The sequence below is a fragment of the Pongo pygmaeus genome, chromosome 4 (genome assembly GCF_028885625.2).
Source record: "Pongo pygmaeus isolate AG05252 chromosome 4, NHGRI_mPonPyg2-v2.0_pri, whole genome shotgun sequence".
Taxonomy (NCBI): domain Eukaryota; kingdom Metazoa; phylum Chordata; class Mammalia; order Primates; family Hominidae; genus Pongo; species Pongo pygmaeus.
Window position 1 is genome coordinate 159,167,407 of NC_072377.2, and position 25,749 is coordinate 159,193,155.

Below are 25,749 nucleotides of genomic sequence, written 5' to 3' on the forward strand. Positions count from 1 at the left end.
CCTGGACAACAGAGTAAGACCCCATCTCAAAAAAAAAAGAAATGTAAAAGTCATTTTAGCTTGAGGGTCACACAAAAAGAGGCTGCCGGATTTGACCTTGGGACCATAGTTTTGACTGATCCCTGGGACGGAATATCAGGAGGGACCTACCTACAGCTGGGGAAGCAGGGGCCGGGAAAGACTTCTGTGAGGAGCCAACCTTCAAGCTAGGATATGGAGGTATGAGCAACAGCCAGCCAGGCAGTCAGGTGATGTATGTAGCGGGGGCAGGTATGGACAGGGAGGTCAGGAGAACCCCTGCTCACATTCGAGGAACCAAGAGGAAGCCCCATTTTTTGGTGCTTCTCCACCTCAGCAGGTTCCTTCCCCTCATTGAGCCTCCCTCAGCGTCCCTTCCTCCTCGCAGGCTTGTCTTGAACATTACCTGAGATCCTGTCAGGTACTGAAACCAGGTATGGCAGGCAGAATGCTGCTACCACCCCCTACAATGTTCAGTGCTTCAAGCCCCATTACGGGGGCAGGGCTGTATTACACTGTGGAGTGCCGCAGCACTGGGAATTCCACCTTCTCCTGGCTGCTATCTCTGCCTTGAGCCTCAGCACCTTCTGTGAAATGAGGATGGAAGCCCTGCCTTGCCTGCTCCCTGGGGCTCTGGTGAAAATTTGTATGTGAAAGTGGTCTGTGAATGTCAGCCTCATGGTTGAGAGGGCAGGCTGTGGGGTGAGTACCAGGTCCAGAGCCTACTGTTTTTAGTTGTGTGACTGCATACATTTCTACACCATCTCTGTGCTTCAGGCTCATTGTGTGTAACATGGGGAAGGTAATCATGCCTTCCATGTGGGGTTCTGTCAGTGTTGAGTGATGAGGCAGCGCTCTGTACAGATGCAGTGTCCCCAGCTGCTGGCAGGAGGGGCAGTGGGCATCTCACAGCTGTGCTTCCCACTGGGAATTGCCCTAGACAGCCTTGCTCAAGGTTATTCCCCCTCCCAGTGACTATTGATGCTTGGATATAAAGGCCAGGCCCCTTGTCTCACTCTAGGACCGCTTAGAAAGGCCTTCTCAGCTACAGAGTTCCTGGTAAAATGGGCCAGGGGCTCACATGCAGCCACATGGGGGCAGCCTCTTCCTCACTCCTCTACCTGTCTCACCTCTTTACAGGTGAATCTCCCCAGAGTGCTCCCCAAGAAGCCGTCAAAAAACAATTTTCACCTCAAGATCTGTTCCCAGGGAACCCAATATCTACCAGTTATGGATGTGAATATTTTGGGGTAATGATTCTCAAATTTGAGTGGGCATCAAAGTCATCCAGGGAGCTTGATAAAATAAAAATTGCTGGGCCCCACCCTGAGAGTTTCTGTTTCAAGTGGTCTGGGGTGGCCAGAGAATCCACATTTCTAACAAGAAGCTCTCGGTGATGCTACCACTTTCAGAATCACTGTTTTAGAGCTCAGTAAGTTGCTGCCCTCCTCTTATTCCTCTTCCGACCTAAAGCTAAATCATAAAGTTTATTGAAATCAAATTGATAAACCTTATTTCTGTAAAATGTGGTGGTGTGACCAAATCGACTTGCTTAGAAAGAAAGAATGCAAGGATCAACCATAAAATAAAATGAAGTCCTAGAAGGAGGGAAAAAACAAGATGGAAGATACGGAGATAAAAGCCAGAAATCTTTGGATTACTTGGTTTTTGAATTTGACTTGGGAACCATGTAAATATTTAATATAATTATAAAAACAAGATTAAGTCAAAACTAAATGCAGAAAGCAATCCCTAAAAATAAAGAGCTAAATGAAATAAATGAGCCCAATGTGTGTGAGTTGGTGGCCTAACCATGCAGAGAGGTGTTGTTTCAAGTGGCTTAAAAACATAAAAATTTGACGTAGATTCCTGGTTATATATATGCTAGAGACAAATATCTTAACTTTTCTGTAATCATATTCTTAGCCATAATATTGGTGTTGTTTTCTGAAACTATTATATATTGTAGAAAAAAGCAAATAAGTAGCTATATTAATGTTAAGAATTTATATTTTTAGCAAAAGCGATACAATAAAATCAGACAAAGACATAACAAGACAACTATAGACCAGTGTCCCTTATGAGTATTGATGCAAAAATTCTCAACAAAATACTAGCAAACCAAATTCAGCAATATATAAGAAAGATTATACACTATGACCAAGTAGGATGTTGCAGGAATGCAAGACTGTTTCAATATATGAAAATCAATGTAAATACATCATATTAATAAAATAAAGGACAAAACTTACATGATCATCTCAGTAGATGCAAAAAAAAAAAAAAAAAAAAGGCATTTGACAAAATCCAACACTTCTTTTTCCAGGATTAAAACACTCAGCAAACTAGGAATAGAAGGGAACTTCTCCAAGCTGATAAAGTGCATCTGTGAAAAACCCACACTAACATCTTACTTACTGGTGAGAGACTGAAAGCTTTTCTTCCTAAGATCAGGAACAAGATAAGGATGTCTGCTCTTGCCTTCTGTTTAGCATTGTACTGGAGTTGCTAGCCAAGACAATTAGACAAGAAAAAGAAATAAAAAGTCATCTATATTGGAAAGGAATAAGTAAAATTACCTCTATTTGTAGATGACATTATCTTGTACATAAGAAATTCTAAGGAGTTTATACAAAATTATTAGAACTAATAAATGTGCTCAGCAAGATTGCAGGATACAAAATTCTTATACAAAAATCAATTGTATTTCTACACACTAGCAAAAAAAAAAAAAACTGAAAGTAAAATATACATTTACTAGCCATTTTTCCAGAGAAGATGTACAAATGGCCAATAGGCATATGGAAAGATACTCAACATCATTAGTCATTAAACCATAAGGAGATACCACTTCACACTCACTAGGATGGCTATGATCAAAAAGATGGACAATAGCAAGCATTGGTGAGGATGTGGAGAAATTGGAAATCTCATTTCACATTGCTGGTGGGAATGTGAAATGGTGTTATCACTTTGGAAAACCATTTGACAGATCTTTAAAAAGTTAAAAATGGAGTTACCTTTGACCTAGCAATCCCGCTGCTTGCTGTGTACCCACAGAATTGAAAATATGTCTACATAAAAACTTGCACATGAATGTTCATATTCATGTGTTATTCATAATAGCCAAAAGGGGAAACAGCCCAAATATCCATTAATTGATGAACAGATAAATAAAATGTGGTGAATTCATACAATGGGCTATTATTCAGCTATGAAAAAGAAATGAAGCATTGACGCATGCTACAACATGGATGAGCTTTGAAAACATTACACCAAGTGTGGCCAGACACAAAAAGCCTCAAATATGAATCCATTTATATAAAATGTCCAGGTTAGGAAAATCCATGAACACAGAAAGCAGATTAGGGATTGCTAGCAGCTAGCTGGCAGGAGGGGAAGATGGGGAATGACCGCTAGTACACACAGGGTTTCTTTAGGAGTGATGAAAATGTTGTGGAATTAGACAGTGGTTATAGTTGCACAACTCTGTGAATATATTAAGAACTACCAAATTATAAAAGAGTGACTTTTATGGTATGTGAATTATATCTCAATACAAAGGAGATACAATATAAAATTAGAGTTCAGTAAAACTCAGTAATTCTCTATGTTAAATATAAAATTTCTGCTTAAACTCATAATGTATTGTTTAAAATATATTCGTACCAGCCTGGGCAACTTGGTGAAACCTTGTCTCTACAAAAAAATTCAAAAATTAGCCAGGCACAGGGTGGAGTGTGCCTGTAGTCCCAGCTACTTGGGAGGCTGAGGTGGGATGGCATGAGCCTGGGAGGTGGAGGTTGCATTGAGCCAAGATTGTGTCACTGCACTCCAGCCTGGGTGACAGATTGAGACCCTGTCTCAAAAAAATAAATAAAAAATAAAATATATTTGTAGTTCTGACTACTGGAAAAGCATAGAAACTATAACCAACCTAGTAGTAAGGAACACCCTTAGTGCTCATATTGCAGCATCCGAATGGTGATATTGATGATATTAAGATTAAAAGTTCCTTGGCAGAATGGCTGATTCCAGATTAGGGCAGGAAATGTGTGAGTTAAGCCTGGGGAATCTTTTCATATCTTTTGTCATAAAACAAAGAAGCTATCAGTACTCTGATCATGTCCAAAGGACTCAGGAGCCAACCTGAGAAGACTCCTTTTGGCTTAAGATGGGTTTTGGCTTAAGATGGGTTTATTTGGGAACCAGTAAGAATAATAACTGCATTGGATTGAAACACATTAATTATGTTTACATTTGTGAGTTAACATAATTGACCATCTTTGGAGGATGCTGGAGAACCAGCTCATTCTAAAGACTTGTGAAGAATCAAGAACTTACCCTGCCTTTCCTATACTTTGGGGTGAACGAATAGTTGATGTGGTAAAGTTTTCTCTATAGAAGAATTTCAGCTGGTAAATGAAGATGGAGTAATAGAATTAGAATGTAATCATTTTTCAAATTCCTGATGAAATGAAATATTTAGGCATCGATTATCACAAAAGGAAAGACAACTGGACACAATGTGTCTCCTAAGGGATCCCTGTACCACCACCTTTGAAGAGGCTGTCAGAATAGCTTATTGAATTAGGTCAAGCTTATAGATCTAACTACCAGTTTACAAGAACTAAAGGGGGACAGACAGAGGAACAGTTTAAAGGATACCACAGAGATGCAAGCAGCAAAATGCAGACCGTGGGGACTCCTATAGGATAAATGGCCCAGTTTCTTCAACAAACAAATCGAAGGGGGGAAAAAAAAAGGAGGGCATAAGTTTATGTATAAAAGAGACTTAGGAGACCCATGAGCTGTATGCAGTACGTGGACCTTGTTTTGATTCTGTTTTAAACAAACCAACTATAGAAAGACATAATATCAGGGAAATTTGCACACCAACTAGATATTTGATGATATTAAGGAATAATGTTAATTCTTCTGGGTGTTATAATGGTATGAAAGACACACAAGGGGTAGGGCCTTCCACCCCTGAGCTTACCGTGGGGCTGGTGAAGACTAGAGCCCAGGGAGAGAGAGAGGAGGGGCTGAGCCATTGAAGCCCAGTTTATTCTTCCAAACTCATGGATAAATCATTTCTCCTCCATTGGAGAGGAATGTGTAATATGAAGAAACAAACTCACTGTTTTTTCCTCTCTATTCACACATGCAACACAGAATACTTCTGTGACCAAATATGTGGGGCAGGGAGGGGGGCTCCCCCACAAGCAGTTCTCCAACACCAGCCTGGTGTCCTGTGATTCAATTCAATTCTGATACTACCTACCTAGAGTTAGAGTCAGATCCCACAGGTAAAGGGCTTGGTCCCACAAGATTATCCCTCACCCCCAATCTTCAGATGCCATTTGCAAATCCAGACCTTGGGTAATTCTGACCAGCCAGCTGTAAATTGGTGGTTCCCCTCCTTAGATTTGATTATCTGCCAGAGTGTCTCACAGAACTCAGGGGAACACATTTACCAGTTTATTATGAAGGATATTAGAAAGGATGCAAATGAACAGCCAGATGAAGAGCTGCATAGGGCAGGGTCTGTGGGAAGGACCTCCTACATTCTTGTGGAGGCCTCATCACAGGGCATGATCAATTATCATCACGATCTCCAGCTCCTGTCCCCTTCCTGGAGGATGGTAGGGTGGGGCTGAAAGTTCCAAGCTTCTAATTATGGCATGTTCTTTCTGGTGACCACCCCGCCTCCTGGAGCCCACCAAGAGTCACCTCATTAGAACAAAAGATGCCTCTGTCACCCAGAAAACACCAAGAGATTTAGGAGCTCTGCATCAGGAACTGGGGTCAAAGATGAAATATTAGAACATAAGATTTTCCTAGCACCCCTTTTGCTTAGGAAATGACAAGTTTTAGAAGCTCTGTGCCAGGAACCAGGGACAAAGACCAAAGTCTATAGTTCTTATTATAAATCACAATATCACAGCTGGACAGAGAGGCCAGAGTGTTACTGAAGGGCTGTCCTCCACATGAAATCACAACTATTCAAAGTCAGGGAGGTCTTTTATACATATCCCCGTGTGCTGTATATGCAGAGATTGGAGGTAGGACTTTGGGATGTCATGTGGAAGTTCCTATGTGACCAGGGTCTCCCTGGATTTCGCTTATTCCCTAAAGACTGGAGAGGAAGTGGGATTTGCAGTTAGCCAAATCCTATGCCTGAGTTCTCTTGGCAGGAGGAGAGCTGACCCTGTCCTCTGCCTCCCCTTGTGTTTCCCTCTAGCTGCAACAGCAAGCGCTACCTGGAGACACTTCCCAACACAAGTATCATCATCCCCTTCCACAACGAGGGCTGGTCCTCCCTCCTCCGCACCGTCCACAGTGTGCTGAACCGCTCGCCCCCAGAGCTGGTCGCCGAGATTGTGCTGGTCGACGACTTCAGTGATCGAGGTAGGATCTGTCCCACCCAGCCTCCCACCCCCTGTGCTTCATCTGGCGACTCACCAAAGGGATGGCAGGTTTTCCCTTCTTTAGCAGTGTCAACATATAGGCCATCATTGGCTAAATGCCTGGACCTTGCACTGTGCACACATTTTCTCATTTAATCCTCACAACTCATGAAGTGGCTGCCATTTTTATCCCCTGCATATCTGTTTAGAAATGTATTAACTGCAAAAAAAAAAAAAAAAAAAAAAAACAGAAAACTTGATAAATAATAGCTCAAACAAGTGTAAGGATTCATTCACTTATCTGTCTCTATCTATTTATTAAATATTGCATAACAAGAGATCCAGGACTGGTACAACTGGCTGCTCAGTGCTGTCATCCAAGAACCAGGCTGTTTCTTTGTTTCTGCTTCCTCGTCCTCATAGTCACAAAATGGTACCTCTGGCAAGTCTGCCTTTCAGGCAGGAAAAAGGGTGGAGAGCAAAGGGCACAAAGCCTTCATCTGTCAAGGTTTTGCCTTCTAATTCAGGAAAGTATCCTGTAGACTCTCAGCCAGATCTCTGACATCTGGGCACCCCTATCTGCAAGGAAGGCAGGGAATGCGAGTGTTTTGGTTTGTGGCCTCTTTGGCGAGTTAGGAAAGGGAGAAGTGGATTGGAGATGTCAAGCAAGCCCAGCTGGGATTGCAGTGTCCGGCACACCATTTTACAGATGAGAAAACTGAGACCCAGAGAAGTTAAGTGACTTACCCTTGGTCACACAGCTCTCAGATAGTCATGTGGTGACTGAACCATATCTGGCCCCAAGCATGTGATCTTAGCTACATCCAGAGCCTCTTAGCTGTGAGTCTTACCCTGTGGAATAACTCTCAGTCTTAGGTTTAAGAGACACAGAGATGGGGCCAAAAGTGAAATCCAAGAAGAAATTGCCCTTCAGCCAGTGGCCTCAAGCTTATTCTTTGCATCAAAGCTTTCACCAATTGCAGCAAAATTAAGAGAAGCCCTTTCCTCTGCTCACCTTCTTGCAGAGGCACTAATAAGCAGTGAAGAGAGGGAGTATGCGTGCACTCCAGAATAATTGCAGCTGACAGTTTCAGGAGTGGCTCACCTGCCCATCGCCCCGTTTTAATACCGCACTCTTAATCACATGCGTTTAGTACAGAGGCCTCAGAGAGACAGAGAGAGAGAGAGTGTGTGTGTGTGTGTTTGTGTGTGTGTAGACATTTAACTCAGTTGTTACCCGGTCTATAAAGTCTTCCCTAACTCTTGACATACACTCATTCTCATGCTACCCTTTACATTTCCTTCCTTTCCCTTACCACTTGTCACAGGTGGAATTAAAATACATATTTGTGTGAACATTGGTGTGTTGTGTGCCTCCCCTACTAGACTGTCTATTCTGATTGCAGGGACTACCACATTGGTCCTATTCACCACTGATCCCAGCTCCTTAGGTATACAGTAGGTGCTTACTACATGTTTGATGAACCAGAGCCTGGTTCTCCAGTTTTCTTAGTACTTCCACCCTGGAAGTACTAACAGTAAGCCTCGAGCACACTATATGAGATTTATCTGTGTCCACAAAGCGAGGCCTATGAGCCTGCTGGTGGTGGGGGTGTGCCTTCCTCATCCCATAGTCCTGCTGTTTGGCAGAGAGCCTGGCAATATCTGTATCTTTGATCCTGGCCCTGCCACGTACTGTCTCTGTGACCTTGACCCAGTCACTTCCCCTTTCTGAGCTTTAGTTCCCTCATCTATAAAATGGGATCACAATAGTACCTACGACCTCTTAGGTGGCTATGACTGTCAAATTAGTTAACAGATGTCTATCAAGTGCTTAGGACAGTACCTGGCACAGAGTGAACATTAAAGATAGACATCTGAGCTTGGTATCATTTCTGTTATGGACATTCCTTATGGCTGGTGTGCAGGAAGGCGAGTCAGGGATGAGTATACAGAGGTGCATGCACAGGACGGATGTGTGGGTGCAGGTACATCTTTCCTTTCTGTAGGGAAGAAGATTTTTGCAAACTGTAAAACACTGAGCAAACAGTCTCTGGTCTCAACCTCTGCCTAAAATATCTCCCTGTCCCTTCACCCCTCTCTTTATAATAGCAGCCCCCATTTTGGGGAGAAGCTCAATATGCCAGGCCCATATATTCTCTCATTTATTCTTGACAGCAGCCTCTGAGGGAAGCCTTGGGGTCCCTCCTTTCAGATGAGGTGCCCAAGCTAAGTAATTCGCCCAGAATCACAGGCCATGGAGCAGCCCCCCTAAGTCTGTGGACTCAGCACCCAGACCCTGGCTCCACTTCTGCCTCTTGCTCCCTGTCTTCTGCTTTCCCTTTCCCAGTCTCCTCTCCCAACCTCATCCTTCTCCCAGCATGGGCTGCCACCCACAGGCCAAGGACAGGCCAAGGGCTCACAGCTGGGCAGCAGAAAGGGAAAAAAATGAGCGAACTGCTCAAGTGATTGATTTTCTGCAGCATAAACAGCCTCCACCACCTGGGGACAAACACCTGAGCCTTCCCTCAGGTACGGGCTGCCTGCTCTAAGCAGGCTCCTTGTTGTACTCCTTCTCAGGGCCACAGCAGCGGCAGTGAGGGCTGCGCTCACTTTCTCACACTCCCCAAAGACCCAGCCACAGCAGGGCTCTCTGTCCTGGAGCACAGCACACACCATGCTCTGTCCTGCCTCGGGATCCTGTGCCCTTCCTCTGCCTGAACGCCCTCTTCCCAGCTCTTCCAACGGCTGGCTCGCCTCATCCCATCGTCATTTAGGCTGCACCACTACCATTATTCACCATGCTGCATGCGCGGTTACATGGCTGTTTGTTGAGCTGTTTATTCATTGTCAGTCTTCCCCCACTAGACCACTTGTGGTCTAGAAGGAGGTGATTAGTAAATGTTTGTGAATGAGTGAATAGATGCATGAGGAGGGAGGGAGGAAATGTATGGCAGCTACCCATGCATACAGAAAACCATCACCAGCAGCAGGGCCATCTTCATCCAGCAAGACAGATGTGGCTGTGGAAGACACTGCAGTTCCCGCAGTGACTGGTGCTGGCCCACATCTGTGTTTTCAGGCTCGGGTCCCTGTAACCTGTTTTTCTGAAGCATCAGCTGCCCTGGGGTTGGGCTTGCAGCACTCAGCAGGATCCCCCTCTGGGTATCACAGGGCATCCGTCTTTCAGACATGGAATAAACCAGACCTGAGCCAGAGTCAAAACAAGCATCTCTCCTTGTTCAGTTAGAAAAGAATTTCAAGATCATTTAGGCCAGTGACTTTGTGCCTGCTCCTCAGAGCAGCAGAGGCCCCAGAGAAGTCTCAGGAAACGCTGTGAGAAGTATGGAGAACCTCACAGGCACACGTGGGGTTCAGGTGCCTCTCCTGGTGTGGTCTGTATTTACTTTCTGAAAAAGTGTTCACTAGGGGGAGTTACACTGCTAAAAAAAGTATATGAAAACCACTGTGTAACTCAACCTGCTCATTTTACAGATGGGAAGCCCGAGGCCTGGAGCAGTAGGCAGACTTAACCAGGAGCACACAGCCAGCTGGTTGCAAGAGAGGGACAAGACCCCATATCTGGGCCACAGTGCAGCCTTGTCCCCACTTGCCTTGGGTGGTTAAGTGACACATCTGCAGAAACGCGTTATTCCTTTCTATTTCCAAGGGCCCTTCTTAATAAATTACTTTCCCATTGTATTACAGTGCGAACTTTTTGCCGAAAAGAATTCATTATCAAACATGATTAGTCCTGACCTATAATGGTTTGTACCTCTAAATATCCCAATTTCCTCAGTGTTGTACCCAGTGGTAAAGATAACAGAATAACCCCCTCCCCCACCAATAAAGTATAACAGTCTTGACAAAGAAAAGGTACACTTCATAAGAAGATCATTCTCTAAGTGCATCTGTTTCTCCAGAGAGCAAAAATATTAATTCAATGTGGTGCCATACCCAATCCTAAAAAGATAAAGAAAAATAATACTGTCCCATTTCACAGATGAGAATGAAAACCGAGGCCCCCTGATCACTGCCCTTTTTTCTCAACCAATTAGGCACCCAGCCCAGAGGAGGACTTCCACCTCACACCCCTCAGACTTGCACCTCGGCTGTCATGTTTTGCAGCCTGCATTTTTCAGAAAAGCAATCATTATTCTTGTTTCAAGAAGAAATTCTCAAGGCAGCTTTGGAAGAAAACTTACTCAGCAGTGATTGTTTTAAAAATGAGATTTGGGAGAAACAATTTCAGAATTATGGAGAGGCCTGTCTAAAGTACGGCAAATATGGACCATCTTACAAGACAGATTTCTCTGGGCTACATTAGCAGAGGCTGTTCTCAGAGCTGAAATTCATAGATGCTAACTATAAGCTAGATTGGCACTGCCTAGCAGAAGGCATTTTCCTCTGAAATGAATCTCCTCCAGGATCCTCAGGGCAACTAATTGTGATTCAGCTAAGGGTCGAGACCTCAGGTAGGAGACAAAATTGGAGCAAATGAATTCTTGAAATAAGATCCAGAGCTTTGTGCGGGCAGCATCAGGGACTGGAGTGGAAGCAGAAGCTGACACCGGAATAATCCTGGCCCTGCTTACAAATAGAACACTGCACTTTGCCAGGGGTCTCCAAAAGCTCTTCAAATGCATGAGCTTTGCTCAAGGATTAGGAGAACATTGAGGTGTTTTTGCACATGTGGAAGGGAAAGATGGGGGTATAGGCTGGCAGACCTGTCCCCGGGTTGCACTGCCTGGGTGGCATGTTTTTATGAGGAAAAACAAGAGAGGTCTTGTTCATTTGTTTGTTTTTATTCCTTTTCTCCTTAGCCTCTCCACTTTCAAACAGTGTTGTTTTTCCAGAAAAATTAGTTATGTGGTAATGGAAAGAATTACTGTATTTGGATTAACTAGAGGCTGCCTGGAATGATGAGGTACAAAAGTGACAGGCTATGGTATGATCTCATTGACAGCATTTTCTCCAGCTCAACTCCCTTTCTACAAACAAACAAACATAGGGAATGGTTCCCAGCAGAAGTTCTTAGCAGGTGTTTGCAGAGCTGTTGAAAAGTTGTTGGCAGTGATTGGTGCTGGAAGGAGTATAGACAATGCTGGGCCCGTTAGTTCACATGGTAGTGAGCTCACCTCACCCATGAGGCCAGGGTCAGTAGTCCTCTTCCCATAATGGGCTTATTAACTCTGACCTGCACTCTCACACCATGCCAGTCATGGGAACACATCACGGAAATCCATTTTGCCCCATCCCTCTTTGCATTTCAACACATCACTCTTGACACTGCCTGATAAGCATCTATTCCCCATTTCTTGTCTTCTCTCCAGCAGCCTTAGTTTGCTTCTGACACCACCACAACTTGTTAGCATGGCCATTTCCCACTTACAGTTTATTGCTTGGGTTCTTTCACCTTTTTGAGTTTTTTTGCTGCTTATTTTGTTTTTCTCTACATCTGTTCTGATTTATCAAAGTAATTCATATTCATGTATTCAGCAGTATTCATGACATGACTCTGTGCCACATGCTGTACTTTGTGCTATGATATAAGAGGAATCAAATAGGCTTCCCTCGACGGCTCCAGTAGGCCTAGAGGAGGTAAGGGGCAGTTGTAAGACCGTGAGACCATGAAATACGTGCTGCCTGGTGAAGGTCCAGGCAATGTAGAGTACAGAGAACAGCAGGGCAGACTTTCTGAGAAAATTCCAGCGAAATTTAATCCAAAGGGTTGTAGATATTACTCCTTGGGGTTAGGGAAGGGAAGAATGTTCCAGGCAGAAAGAGCAGGACAAGCACAGGCTGGGAGTCGAGGAGAAAATGTGGGAAATGCAGAAAGAGCCGTCCATAACCTTATCACCTGGAGGCAATTAGTATTAATATTTAGGCTTTTCGCCCCAGTGTTTTTTCTTTTAATAGACCTTATTTTTTAGAACAGTTTAGGTTCACAGCAAAACTAAGTAAAAAGTAGGTACGTCCATGGCCATACTACCCTGAACATACCCAATCTCATCTGAAAGTACAGAGAGTTCCCCACTGTCAAAATCCCATACCATAGTGGTACATTTGTTACAATCCCTGAACCCACATCAATACATCATTTTCTCTTAAAATCCATAGTTTATATTAGGGTTCACTCTGGTGTTGTACATTCTATGGACTTGGACAAGTGTACAATGACATATATCTATCATTATAGCATCATACAGAGTAGTTTCACTGCCCTAAAAATCCTCTGTGCTCCACCTGTTCATCCCTCCCTTTCCCTAAACCCTGGCAACCACCAATCATTTTACTGTCACTGTAGTTTTACTTTTTCCAGAATGTCATGTAGTTGGAATCATACAGTATATAAAACCTTTTCAGACTGGCTTCTTTCACTCACAGATATGCACTTAAGGTTCCTCCATGTCTTTTTATGGCTTGATAGCTCATTTCTTTTTAGTGCTGAATAACGTTCCATTGCTGGATATACCACAGTTTGTTTATCCATTCACTTACTGAAGGACATCTTGGCTGCTTCCGAGTTTTGGCAAATATTAGTAAAACTACTATGAACATTTGTGTACAGGATTTTGTGTGGACATAAATTTTCAGCTCACTTAGGTAAATGCCAAGGAGTGTGATTGCTGGATCATTTGATAAGAGTATATATAGTTTTATAAGAAACTGCCAAATTGTCTTCCAAAGTGGCTGCACCATTTTGCATTTCCACCTGCAATGAATGAGAGTTCCTGCTGTTCCACCTCCTCGCTAGCATTTGATATTGTCAGTGTTTTGGATTTTGCCAATAGCTGCTTACTGGTCTCTCACTTTTATTTTCACTTGAATTTTCTAATGACATATGATATGGAGCATCTTTTTGTATGCCTATCTGCCATTTGTAAATTTTCTTTTTGTTCTCAGTGTTTTATCATTTCTGTTTTCTTTTTCATACCCTCCCAATTCCCCTCCAGTCCCACCCCACTGAGGAAATTAATGTTCGCAGTCTGTTATGTATCATCCCAGACCATTCTTTATAATCATACTAACATATAGCAACATGTAATAAAAAGAACTCATGTTTATTGAGCTTCTACTGTGTGCTAAGTGCATTCACTCATTTATTATCACAGCACTATGGTAGGTTCTGTCATGCCCAGTGTGAAAACCATACTGGCCTCAATGATATCAGACCTCTTTTTTCTACTTATAAATTTAATATTTTTGTCCCTATTTTACAGATGATAAAACTGGGATGCAAGTAAGTTGCTGATGTGTACTTAGCTCAAAGAGGCAGAGCTTTGATTTAAAACCATACATTCTGATTCCAGAACCTTTACTCCTAAGCCTTACATGCTTTTTCCCCCTTTTATTGGGATCATACTGTAGACATTACTTTGCAACTATTTTTTTAAAAGACACATTTATTCAGCGTCATGATCAGACTATTACATTTAGCAATCAACAGCATGGGTGCAAAAAAAAATCGACATTAAAACCCTTTGTTCGAGTGCTTTACACTTTCCACAGAACAGGGACTAAAATAACCTGTTATACAGTTAATCACAAATACAGTCCTTGAGTTTTTTGCCCATACACATGAGTATTTGTCTAAAACATGTCTTCTTTGTAGCAGCTAGGCTCTGCCACCATTGTGCTTGGCTGAGTTCACAAATCTGATATAACCTGTAGCTTCCCCGTCACTTCTCTGGCTATCCTCTCCTGCTAAGCTTTGTTTTCTTGCAGTAATTAAAATCTGCCACTGCCATGGCTACCGCTGGTACTGGAACTGCCATAGGCACTTTGGTTTCATGGTTTGGCAAAGTATTGGCCTCCACCACCATAGGGGCCAAAGCTTCTGCCTCTAAAGTTGCCTCCCTTCATGGGTCCAAAATTTGAAGACTGATGGTTGTAATTGCCAAAATCATTGTAGCTTCCGTCACCTCCAGAATTGCTTCCATCATTACCAAATCCATTATAGCCATCCCCACCACCCCACCACCACCATGTCCACCACCACCACGGCTGCCACCAAAGCCACCACAACCACTGAAGTTTCGTCCATGACCAAAGTTGTCATTCCCCCTAAAACCACCTCCACAACCACCACCAAAGTTTCCAGAGCCACTTCAACCTCTTTGACTGGATGAAACACTACCCATCTCTTGCTTTGACAGGGCTTTCCTAACTTTACATTTGTGGCCATTCACAGGATGGTATTTCTGAATGACAGTCTTTTCCACAGAGTCATGGTCGTCAAAGGTTACAAAGGCAAAGCCCCTTTTCTTGCCACTGCCTTGATCAGTCATGATTTCAATCACTTCATTTTTCCATACTGTTCAAAATAATCTCTTAGGTGATGTTCTTCAGCATCTTCTTTAATGCCACCAGGAAATATCTTTTTCACAGTTGAGTGGGCACCTGGTCTTTGAGAATATCCTCTTGAGACAGCTCTCTTTGGTTCCACAACTCTTCCATCCACCTTGTGTGGCCTTGCATTCATGGCTGCATCCACCTTTTTCACGGTGGCATAGGTGGCAAACCCACAGCCCCTGGAGTGCTTGGTGCTTGGATCTCTCCTTACCACACAATCTCTGAGCATTCCCCATTGCTCAAAATGCTCAAAAATTTGAGACTGAGATTTGAGACCTCAGGCTCTCATCAGTTGTTTCAAAACTCAACCCTCCATTGAAAAGCATCCTCAGCTGCTTGGGCTCTTTAGCAGACTCTGACTTAGACATGATGGCAGTGGGAGGAGACTTTAATGGTGCTTCCTCAGTGGTGCCCAGGGGCAGAAAGCTACAACTTTTTTTTTTTTCTGTTAATGTATCACAGCCATCCTTCAGGTCAGTAGTAGAAACAGAGCAAACCCATTTGTCTTTTAATAGCTAGATAATATTCTGTAGTGGGAATCTACATTTAGCCCCTTTTTATGGGCACTTTGTGGAGTGAACATTCAATCATATACAACTTTGCATCCTGGTTTCTTTCACTTAACTTTTTACAGTCCCTTCCCCTTGTCATTGTGAAATGACTACCCATCTCTTCTACTTTGAGACAATGGTGACATAGAGACAGGAGTCAAGCAAGACCGGAATATCAGCTGTATTGTTGCAGAGGCTGATCCAGAGAACACAATATGAATCTCTTTGTACCCCTTTTCTTCTGAACTGACTGACCCAGCGACAGGCTTAGCAGGTGTGGAACCATGGCCTTGCTGGCAGGGCAGCATCGGCCAATAAGCATGGCACAAGGAGGACAGATAAAGCCAACCGTGCAGGCACAGTGACTGTTTTTACTTCAGCCTGTCCGGCCTCACCTCCACAACCTCACTTAGAGGTGAAATAGTTTCCCGCTATGAAAGTACAAGGGCAGGGGAAGTGACTTCTATTCCAGATGATGAAGCTGAGGCTTAGAGAGATGGTTGGGAGGTGGCCTCAGCTGCTTACCTGCCCTCATAATCATCTCCTCCTCGTTGGGAATTGCATTGACAGAAGAGATTGATCGTCCTGACAACGGGCTCAGTAATCTTAAGAATCCCACATCTCAAGTATCAGTCTCCAGGGTGCCTTACCACTAAGGAAATCTACAGGCTTTCTCGATTCTCTTCTCCTTTCACATCTTTGACATCCTAAATGCTTCTCCCTCAGACTCCAAAGGAGAGAACAGCTAAGAAGATTAAAACTGTTACAGAATATCAATTAGTTTATAATGAGGGAAATCTATAAACCTTTTGGTGGATATCTGGTAGAAACACAGGATGCAAGAGTCAATATATCTATGGGATATTTTGTGCATCTTTAAAAAAAAAAAAAACCCAGGATTTTGTGAATCAAGTACTGTATAAATGATTTACTGGGAGAGCAAAAAAAAAAAAAAAAATCAAATAAATCACTCAGATTACATCTGAAGAATCAAAAGCTCCAATGTTTGGGAAAGAGTTGTTTCTGTAGTGGAAAATAGCTGCATTATATTTTCAGAAAGGTGACGCTTCTATTGACATGGGTGAACCTTCTACATTTTAAAAACTTGGTGCAGTGAGAGTGTGGTAAATCAGGGATATTCTCCTGATTTTCTTATGAGGATTAAAGTCTAACCTTTTCCACCATTTTAGTGTTTCCTTAAAAACATAGTGTGGGGGAGTAAAAGCCAATGGAACACAAGATTGGGGAACCTTGGATAATGTCCCCAGGGAGAGGGCAGAGGAACTGCCCCCTTCTGTCATAGTCTTCCTTCGGAAAGCTCCTGGCCCTTCCTGCCAGCTGAGGCCGGATGTAAATTCTTATCTACTCAGGGTTTGAAGAGAGATGAGATTTGAGGCTGAAATAAAAGTATTAGGTTGGTGCAAAAGGAATTGCAGTATTTGCCATTACCTTTCATAGGAAAAGCCACAGTTACTTTTGCACCAACCTAACAGCAGGTTCCTTAATAACTAACCTGGTCTAGTGCACACCAGCCAAGTCCTATTCCCATCATTCACATTCTCAAGCTCAGTAAGTGGGGAGCTGAAAGTGCTCATTTGCCTGCATCACAGAGGGAAAAAAAGCAGTCATAGCAATAATAATAATGCGACACAGCACCTATATAGCACTTTCTATGTGCCAGGCACTGTTGTAAGTGACTTAAATACATTATATTTCACTTTATAGGAAGCCTCTTTATAGACAACATTTGCCTAAAGGAAAAATTCACATTTAGTAGAGCATTCAAACCAAAATCCAAGAGATTCCCCTTCTCTGTGTGCCCCGCCTGCTAAATAAAACAAAAACTTTTAAATGGTGATATGAAATGGCTCCAGCATGACCTTTGATACATGTAGGTATGTTCTTCTGTTTTCATTTGTTATAAATTCTCTAAATAATGTTGGTTCTAGCAGGCAAATGAAGCACGTTGGCCAAAAAGTAGGCATTAGTTCTAACCTACTGCCTGACCCAACCCACGGGCAGCCTCAAAGTAAACCCATTGCAAACAGAGATACTTCAGGGATTTTTCCCAATTTCGTTAAAGAACTTCCAGTCCCTGAAGCTTTCAAGCACATCTTTATCAGGCAACCACAACTCCAGAGTCAATTATGTTTTGATTTGAATCTGGAGGCACCTTTAGAGCTGTTTACATCAGAGGCTTAAAATGCTACCAATTTTCATAGCCAAAAATAGGCAACAGTTGACAGCTCTAAAGATCAAGAAGGCCAAATATACACATTTATATATCATTTATTTATTTCAAATTTTTTTAAAAAGAAAATTCCACCACCGTACATTAATATAGTGTTCGTGGGTATTGAAAGTTTAATTTCTTTTTTCCCTATTTTTCTCTTGTTTTACTGTCTCGAATACCGAAATCTCATGAAAATTGAATTTTTACATCATTATAGAGAACAAAGAAATAGACGCGTGTTAAGGGCAAAGTAACATCCCTTCCTCTCGTGTGATTTAGTGACGTTAGTTCCTGTAAAGTATTCACAGATGCAGGCTGCCTTTTCCAACCTTTGGGGATCCTCATGTTCACTCAGTTCCTTCACCTAAAAGACAAAAATGCTCATTCCTCCTAGTATAATAATAAAATTATTTTATTTGCTTACTTTATAAATGCAGACCTCTTCAGAGATGCCCACCTTATTTATAAGCAACCAGGAATCTCAAAATAACCAATAACTTCCTGTCATCTCCTATTTGTCCTCCACTCCTGGGTTTGTTAGTGAATGAGATTTATTGGGCATTGTTAATAATCTGCAGTGAAGGTGAAAGCAGGTGCAATTATAAGGCTATGCTTTCTGTCCAGTCTTCTCAGAAATTGTCTTTTTTTTCCTATATGCTGTCAGAACATATGGTTTAGAATATTCTAAATAATAACCTCACTCCAGTCTCTGTTAATAGAAAACTCAAACTAACAATTACCTTCCCAGAGCCTCCACACCAGCTAGCAGATTTGTCTTAACCAGGCAAGAGGAAAGACTAGCCCTGACCCTTCACAGCACTCACGTTCTATTGCCATACAACAGAACTTGAACTCATGAAGGAATGAAAATGACCTGTAAGTAGACCTTCTTCCTGAGCAAAGTGATGCCGAATATTCTTTGTAGTAGACACAAACCCCTGTGTTCTTTCCCCCTGTAGGCTGCAGGGGGATGGAGAACGTAGTCAGGATGCCAGCTGGGTCCTAAGTCCAGATGTGCCTCAGACCAGTCACACCCCCTCCTTTCCCCATCCCATGAGCCAGTACATTCTCTTCTTATGTAAACTAGTTGGAGTTGATCTTCTGTCATGACTAACCCCAAAGCCATAAGTACTGTCTTCCCTTTTGCGGGTTGGGTGAGGACTGAGTAAGGTACTGCACCGTGACAGGGCTGGGCACATGGTCGTCATTCCTTCAGTGGTTGTTGTTAATGATGCTGTTGTTATGGTGATGCTTGTTATTATTACTGTTACCTGAAATGCTGCGCTACCCTGTCTACCTCAAAGTCTCATTATGGGAATGAGATGAAATTAAAAATGCGAGATTAATGAGCTAAACAATGCAATGAGGACGTACAAGAGGGTGCTGATTTTCACAGAAGGAGAGAACCCTGAGGAGAACTTTCTAGTCTGGTGGCTGAGAAAAATGTGACCTTCAAAGCAGACATTCCAAACCTGGAGTGTGCCCCTGCAGTCTCCAGGTCATCTAGGTTCAAGCAATGGCTCTTAACTCTTATCCTTATCAGCATCGACTGAAGAGCTTGTTAAATGCAGGTTACCAGGGCCCACCCATAGAGATTCTGATTCAGTGGTTCTAGGGTGGGCCTCAGGAATCTACATTCTTAACAGACATCTCAGATTATTTTGATAGAGTTGAAAAGATCCTCGGACTTTTGGAAAACACAGCATTCCAGGCATGGCAGGTCACTAAGTGTGCTTTGTGATAGATTTGGATAGTGATGTCTTTGATTGTATACCCTGGGTCAGCAAAAACGCATAGCCCTTCTAGGAGGAGATAAGTTAAGATGCCTACAGCCTTGGCCAGACCCCCGTTTTCCAGGATGCCTTGTCCTAAATAATTGCCTTGCTATAACAGGCCTGTGTGGATTTATGGTCCCACATTTAATTTCAGCCGATATTCATTAATCCTGATGATCCACTTAAATTATTAAACAGTCATATATTCCAATTTTGAGGGCACTAATTATATCCTTGAGAGGCTGTTATTATCTGGATGATCAGATACACTCAGCCAACACTAGACTGTTTTCTCCTCACTCATCAGAATTTTATACTTTTTCAGGATTTTTTCAGTTGCCATGTGTGTTTTATGTGACAAGATCTCAGAGCTGAGGAGTTATGAAATATGAGAGCAGAGGTTCTCAAATTTTGGTGTGCATAAGAATCACCTGGGAAGAATGTTTAACATGCAGATTCCCCGGGCCCTGTGAGTGTCCAGGTCCTCAGTCTCGGTGGAGTCCAGGAATCTGTGTTGTAACCAGCTTTCTGAGGATTGTGATGCAGCCAGTTCTGGGACACTGAGCTGAGAAACTCTGCCTTCAGATGTTACTGCTGGTAGAAGCTCTCAAGAGATATTTGATGAGAACAAATACTGAGTGATGAGAACAGTCCCCTCATTTTTCAGTAGGGAAACTGACACCCAGAGAGGGGAAACTCTCCTTCAAAGCCCCACGGCAGAGACACAGCTGACATCTCTGGCCCTTTGTAAGGATCAAATAAGATAATAGATGGGAAAGCACTTTGGAAAGTATTCAGCACTCTATAAATACAAGGAGGCACTATTATTTTCAAGTTGGGCCGGCCTTGTGACAGAAATTGCTTAGTACTTTCTCTCTAAATTACCATAATCACCTGTTCAAGGCCTCAACCAAGCCCATAACTCTAAATTCACTAGGCATGGAATAAATTCCTCCTGAAATGTCCAATAAAAAAATATTTCATGGAATAATGTGCTTGAGGCCCTACCTGGTCCTCAGTCAGAAATTTCCTTTTTCTGTTGCCTCGTCCCATCAATTCTGGGGGTAGATCATATCTCTGCCAACCTCAGGGTACTTGGTTAAAAAGCCCTACTTTCCAGCATGTGGCCTTTCTTGGGACATATAAAACTCACCCATGAACATTTTTGCCCTCAAAATGCCTTCTCCATATGAGCCTACTTCTAACATCTTTGTGGCTTTGGACATAGGAAAGCTGATATCAGGGCACCCCAGGTCTTAGTTCCTTTAGTTCAGAATACTCACTGGCTTGGGTTTGCTGCAGGTGTCCTTTGGGGCCAGGTCGCTGATCCTGATGGCTACCTCTGTGCTCCTTTGTGTGTTTGTCCTGCTGTGTCATGATTAACTGGATAGCTAATTCATATTCATATTAAATTAGAATCACACTCCTTGAAGGGTTCTTCAATGGGATCTGCATCTATACTGATCTTCCCATGACTCCCTCCAGGTTTTTGAAGACCTTGTTTGTATCCCAGTCCATAAGTCCCTTCCACTACAAAATACATTTCTTTCTTTTTTTTTTTTTTTTTTTTTTTTTGATACAGAGTCCCACTCTGTCACCCAGGCTGGAGTGCAGTGGCATAATCTCGGCTCCCTGCAGCCTCTGCCTACTGGGTTCAAGTGATTCTCCTGCCTCAGCCTCCTGAGTAGCTGGGATTACAGGCATGCATCATCATGCCCAGCTAATTTTTGTGTTTTTAGTAGAGACGGGGTTTCACCATGTTGGCCAGGATGGTCTCGATCTCCTGACCTTGTGATCCATCCACCTTGGCCTCCCAAAGTGCTAGGATTACAGGAGTGAGCCACTGCGCCCGGCCAATACATTTCTAAAAAAGGTGGTGGTAGACTGAGTTCAAGAACAGATATTCCACTTCTATTCACATTTCAACCTTTATTTTTAAATATTTCTTCTACACTCCTATGGATCCTATCTCTTGGCGAGCCCTCCACATGCAAAACCTCAAGTTCAGGTATTTGCAAGTTACCCACACACAAAGTCTATTTTTAAATCTAGAAGAAATCAAGGCTTTCCACTGATGTTAGAAAGCCAAGTGTTCCCAGGCAGCATGACTTCAGAGTTCAGGGAATTTCTGCACTGTTTTCAGGAATCTTCACCCAACCTGTACATTTTAGAGATGAGAATATACATTTAGGGACTTCCTAAAGTCATACGGCTGGGTAATGACAAGTCCTGCTCCACCTTCAGGGAGCACCTGTTGCTGGCCAGGCATAGCCCTGACAAGCTGCCAGGCCCCTCCAAAAATCAGGCCTACAGGCATAGCCCCCAAGTCCAGACTGTCCCCAGCGGGCATGCTGCAGCGGCACAACTACCCACGTGCTCAGAAGGCAAATCTGCCAGCAGCAGGTATGGAGACTCTAGTTGGGTCCTTTTTTGTTTCTTTGCTGACTTAATATAATGAGCCAAAGATGCATCAAAACTCATCCTCCCCCCCACCCCCACATATGATTGAGGGATAATTGACAAGTAAAAATTGTGTATATTTAAGGTGTACAATGTGATGATCTGATATATGTATACATTGTGAAGTCATTACCACAATCAAGCTAATTAATGTGTTCATCACCTCCCATAGCTACCTTTTTTGTGGTGAGAATATTTAAGATCTATTCTTTTAGCAAACTTCAAGTACGTAATACAGTATTATTAACTATATTCACCATGCTGCACATTAGGTCTCCAGAACTTACTCATCTTTGAACTGAAAGTTTGTACCCTTTGACCCACATCTCCCTATTTCCCCCACCCGGAGCCCCTGGAAATCACCATTTTGCTCTGTTACTATGAGTTCAACTTAAAAGATTCCTCATATGAGTGAGATCATGCAGTATTTATCTTTCTGTGTCTGGCCTATTTCACTTAGCATAATGTCCTCCAAGTTCATCCAGGTTGTTAGAAGCGTCAAATTTCCTCCTTTTTTTATTTTTTATTTATTTATTATTATTATTTTTTAGACAGAGTTTCACTCTGTTGCCCAGGCTGAAGTGCAGTGCCCCAGTCATGGCTCACTGCAGCCTTGACTTCTCTAGGCTCCAGCAATCCTCCCACCTCAGCCTCCTGAGTAGCTGGGACTACAGGCCTGCACCACTACACCCGGCAAATTTTTTTTTTTTTTTTTTTTTTTTTTTGTATTTTTTGTAGAGCCAGAGTTTCACCATGTTGCCCAGGCTGGTCTTGAACTCCGGGGCTCAAGCAATCCACCCACCTCAGCCACCCAAAGTGCCTTGGACTACAGTTGTACACCACCACACTCGCCTTTTTTTTTTTTTTTTTTTTGTATTTTTTGTAGAGCCAGGGTTTCACCATGTTGCCTAGGCTGGGCTTGAACTCCTGGGCTCAAGTGATCCACCCACCTCAGCCACCCAAAGTGCCTGGGATTACAGGCATGAGCCACCATGCCTGGCTATTTCCTTCTTTTTTAAGGCTGAATAATATTCGTGTGTGCGTGTGTGTGTGTGTGTGTGTGTGTGTTTGATAGATACACACATACCACATTTTCTTTATTCATCTGTTGATGGACACTTAGGTTGTTTCCATATCTTGGCTATTGGGAATAGTGCTGCAATGAACATGGCAGTACAGATATCTTTTAAGGACAGTGATTTTATTCTCTTTGGATATATATCCAGAAATGAGATTGCCGGATCATATGGTAGTTCTGTTTTTAATGTTTTGAGGAACCTCCATACTGTTTTCCATAATGGCTGTATGGAAAATATGAGCCAAAGCTCATTCTCGAATAACATTTCTTGACTAGTGCATTCAAGTATCTGCCCTGTCTTAACATTTTAGCTAATTGCTAACACAGCACATGCAGTACATACTTTCAGCAGGACTGAACATTTTTAGTCATCTAACAAAGGCATTTCGTCTCATGACAAGTTTTTTGGACATACCTCAATGTGCTGTGTCTATAGCTAACTTAATTACAGGAGCCGCCTTGGCAGTACCAGCAACAAAATGTTATGACCAGCAACTCTCCTATAGGTAGTACTGCTTTTATAACAGTGTAAATCACAGTTGTGCCAATTTTTATTTTTTTTTTTTTGAAAAAAGAAGCTAAATGGAAGATTTAAACCTTAAGTTGTTTGGGCTTTGAATCCTTGTGTTCTTCGAACACAAGCTTTAGTCAGACAGCAGACTTTGAGCTAGTACTTAACCTCTCTGTGCCTGATTGAGTAAAACTGGGCTACTTTCTCAGAGTTTAATAGATTAATTGAGATATTGGGTGTAGAGAGCTTAGAACAGTGCCTGGCTCAGAGCATCTATCAACCTTGATACCATAACATTCCTTGCTAGGAAATTCTGTGTTTATTCATCCCTTCTTTTTCTTTCATCCTCCTTTCTATTTCCACACTGAAGATCCCAAACTTAAACCATCATTAATAATAATATATGAGAACAGTAATAAATGTCACCATTTATTAACACTTAATGTGTGCCAAGATCTGTTCATTTATGATCTCACTGAGTCCTGTGAGGTTGGCATTGTTGTCTGGCATTGTCTGATATACAACAGTGCCAACCTCACAGGACTCAGTGAGGTGAAACTGAGGATTAGGAAGGTGTAAACTGGACAAGCGCATGGCAGAGTCAGAATCCAAACTCAAATTTATTTGGATCAAGAGTGATACACTATTATGCATTACTTCCTGTTACCTCCTATATGATGATAGGAATAACTTATAAGGATTTTTTTTTTTTTTTTTTTTAGACAGGATCTTGCTCTGTCATTCAGGTTGAAGTGCAATGATGCAACCATAGGCCACTGCAGCCTCTAACTCCTGGGCTCAAGCAGTCATCCCACCTCACCTCCCAAGTAACTGGGACTATAAGCATGCACCACCACACCCAGCTAATTTTTAATTTTTAGTAGAGACAAGGTCTCACTGTGTTGCCCAGGCTGGTCTCAAATTCCTGAGCCCAGGTGATCCTCCCGCCTCTGCCTCCCAAGGTGCTGGGATTACAGGCGTGAGCCACCACACCCAGTCTACTTCTAAGGATTTAATGCCTTATGTTTTCTTCATTTATTTCTCATAGAACCATTCACTCTTAGCACTTCGACTTTGAAAATCAGGGACCAGGTTGAGCCAGATAAAATATTCACCTATAAGGAGAAGGAATGAAAAACCAGACATTTTTCTACTTGGCTATCAATCCCCAAGTTTGATTTGCTGAGAATTTTTTCCCCTCTAAAATAGAATCTGATTTTCTTTCCCTTCAACCTTCATGCCACTGGAAAATTTTAAATTATTCAAGATATTGAAGGTTTATTATCTGCTGGAAGGCTGTAATGTAATTGCAAGGTATCATTTAAAGAGCTGTCTGTCTGTGTGAACCACCTTGTTCTGAATACCTGTTCCTGCATAGAGCCAGAAGATGTATATTTATTTATCAGTGGTGGTTCATAGCTGCCTTAGATCAATCATGTTATTCTTCCTCCACGGCTCAAGCCCCAAAATAAATGGCTTGTGATGTACAGAGCGTTGAAATCATTTGTATATCTTCATCGTTTGTTTCTCTTCTGTCATTTGCATTTTGTTGGACAGCCATATGTTTGGGGGATTTCATTTTTATTGCAGCCTTTGGTCACATTGTCCATTTGTAATACCATCTTAGATATTAATTACCCCAATTAGAGAATGCCCTTTCAAATATTATATCACCTCCAAGTTGCGCTATTCATACCATAAAGCTATAAATGCCAACTATTGTTTTATTCTTCCTTTTTGACACCTGCTTCTCTACGGAGAGGTATTCTTTCCCAGAGTTTGTCATCAGTGATAAGAGAAAATACCTTTGTGTAGAGGGGTAGGGAATTATTATTTTTCCTCCATAAATACCTCATCAATTCAGTGGCATTGTGGAGTAGAATATCCATTAGTGACTTTTCTAGGTGTTGGTATGAGAACAAGTAGACAAGCTTTGGTTCCAGCCCTACCAGTAAATAAATAGCTTTGTAATCTTGAGCAAATTACATCACTTCTTTGTGCTTCAGTGTCTGCATCTACAAAGTATGGATGACTTCCAAGATCTTGTCAAGCTTTAAATCCTAGAACCCTAGGATGACTTTCTTCACTTCTTCCCTAGAGTTTAAGAGTTATAAATTGATAACTTTTCAATGTCTTAATATCAGTTATATCTTTTTCTAAATCTTCTCTCTTACTGCATAACTCTTAGATGATGTTTACATCTTGTCACCTCCAGTGTGTCTGTCCCTAGGAGGCTTGTACCCTTTCTAATTTGCCATTTCAATTCAGCTTTGGAATAAGAAACCCAGTTATTAGTTTTTCAAGTATTATCTAAAGTACGGGTTAAATAGATCCTAAGGGGGTGGCTCAAGGCTCTTA

At 42.3% G+C, this 25,749-nt stretch overlaps 1 protein-coding gene and 1 pseudogene across 5 annotated transcripts in view; one reads left to right on the top strand and one right to left on the bottom strand.

Annotated features, from left to right (window-relative positions):
* The window catches only part of GALNT10 (polypeptide N-acetylgalactosaminyltransferase 10), a 234,156-nt gene that overhangs the window by 136,784 nt on the left and 71,623 nt on the right, over positions 1-25,749 (top strand). For all 5 annotated transcript variants that reach the window (XM_054487866.2, XM_063665298.1, XM_063665297.1 and 2 more), the window contains one exon: positions 6,263-6,429. In XM_054487866.2, the coding sequence (XP_054343841.1) occupies positions 6,263-6,429 (167 nt within the window). The remainder of the gene's footprint in view (positions 1-6,262; positions 6,430-25,749) is intronic.
* Positions 14,160-16,296, bottom strand: LOC129036559 (heterogeneous nuclear ribonucleoprotein A1-like; annotated as a pseudogene).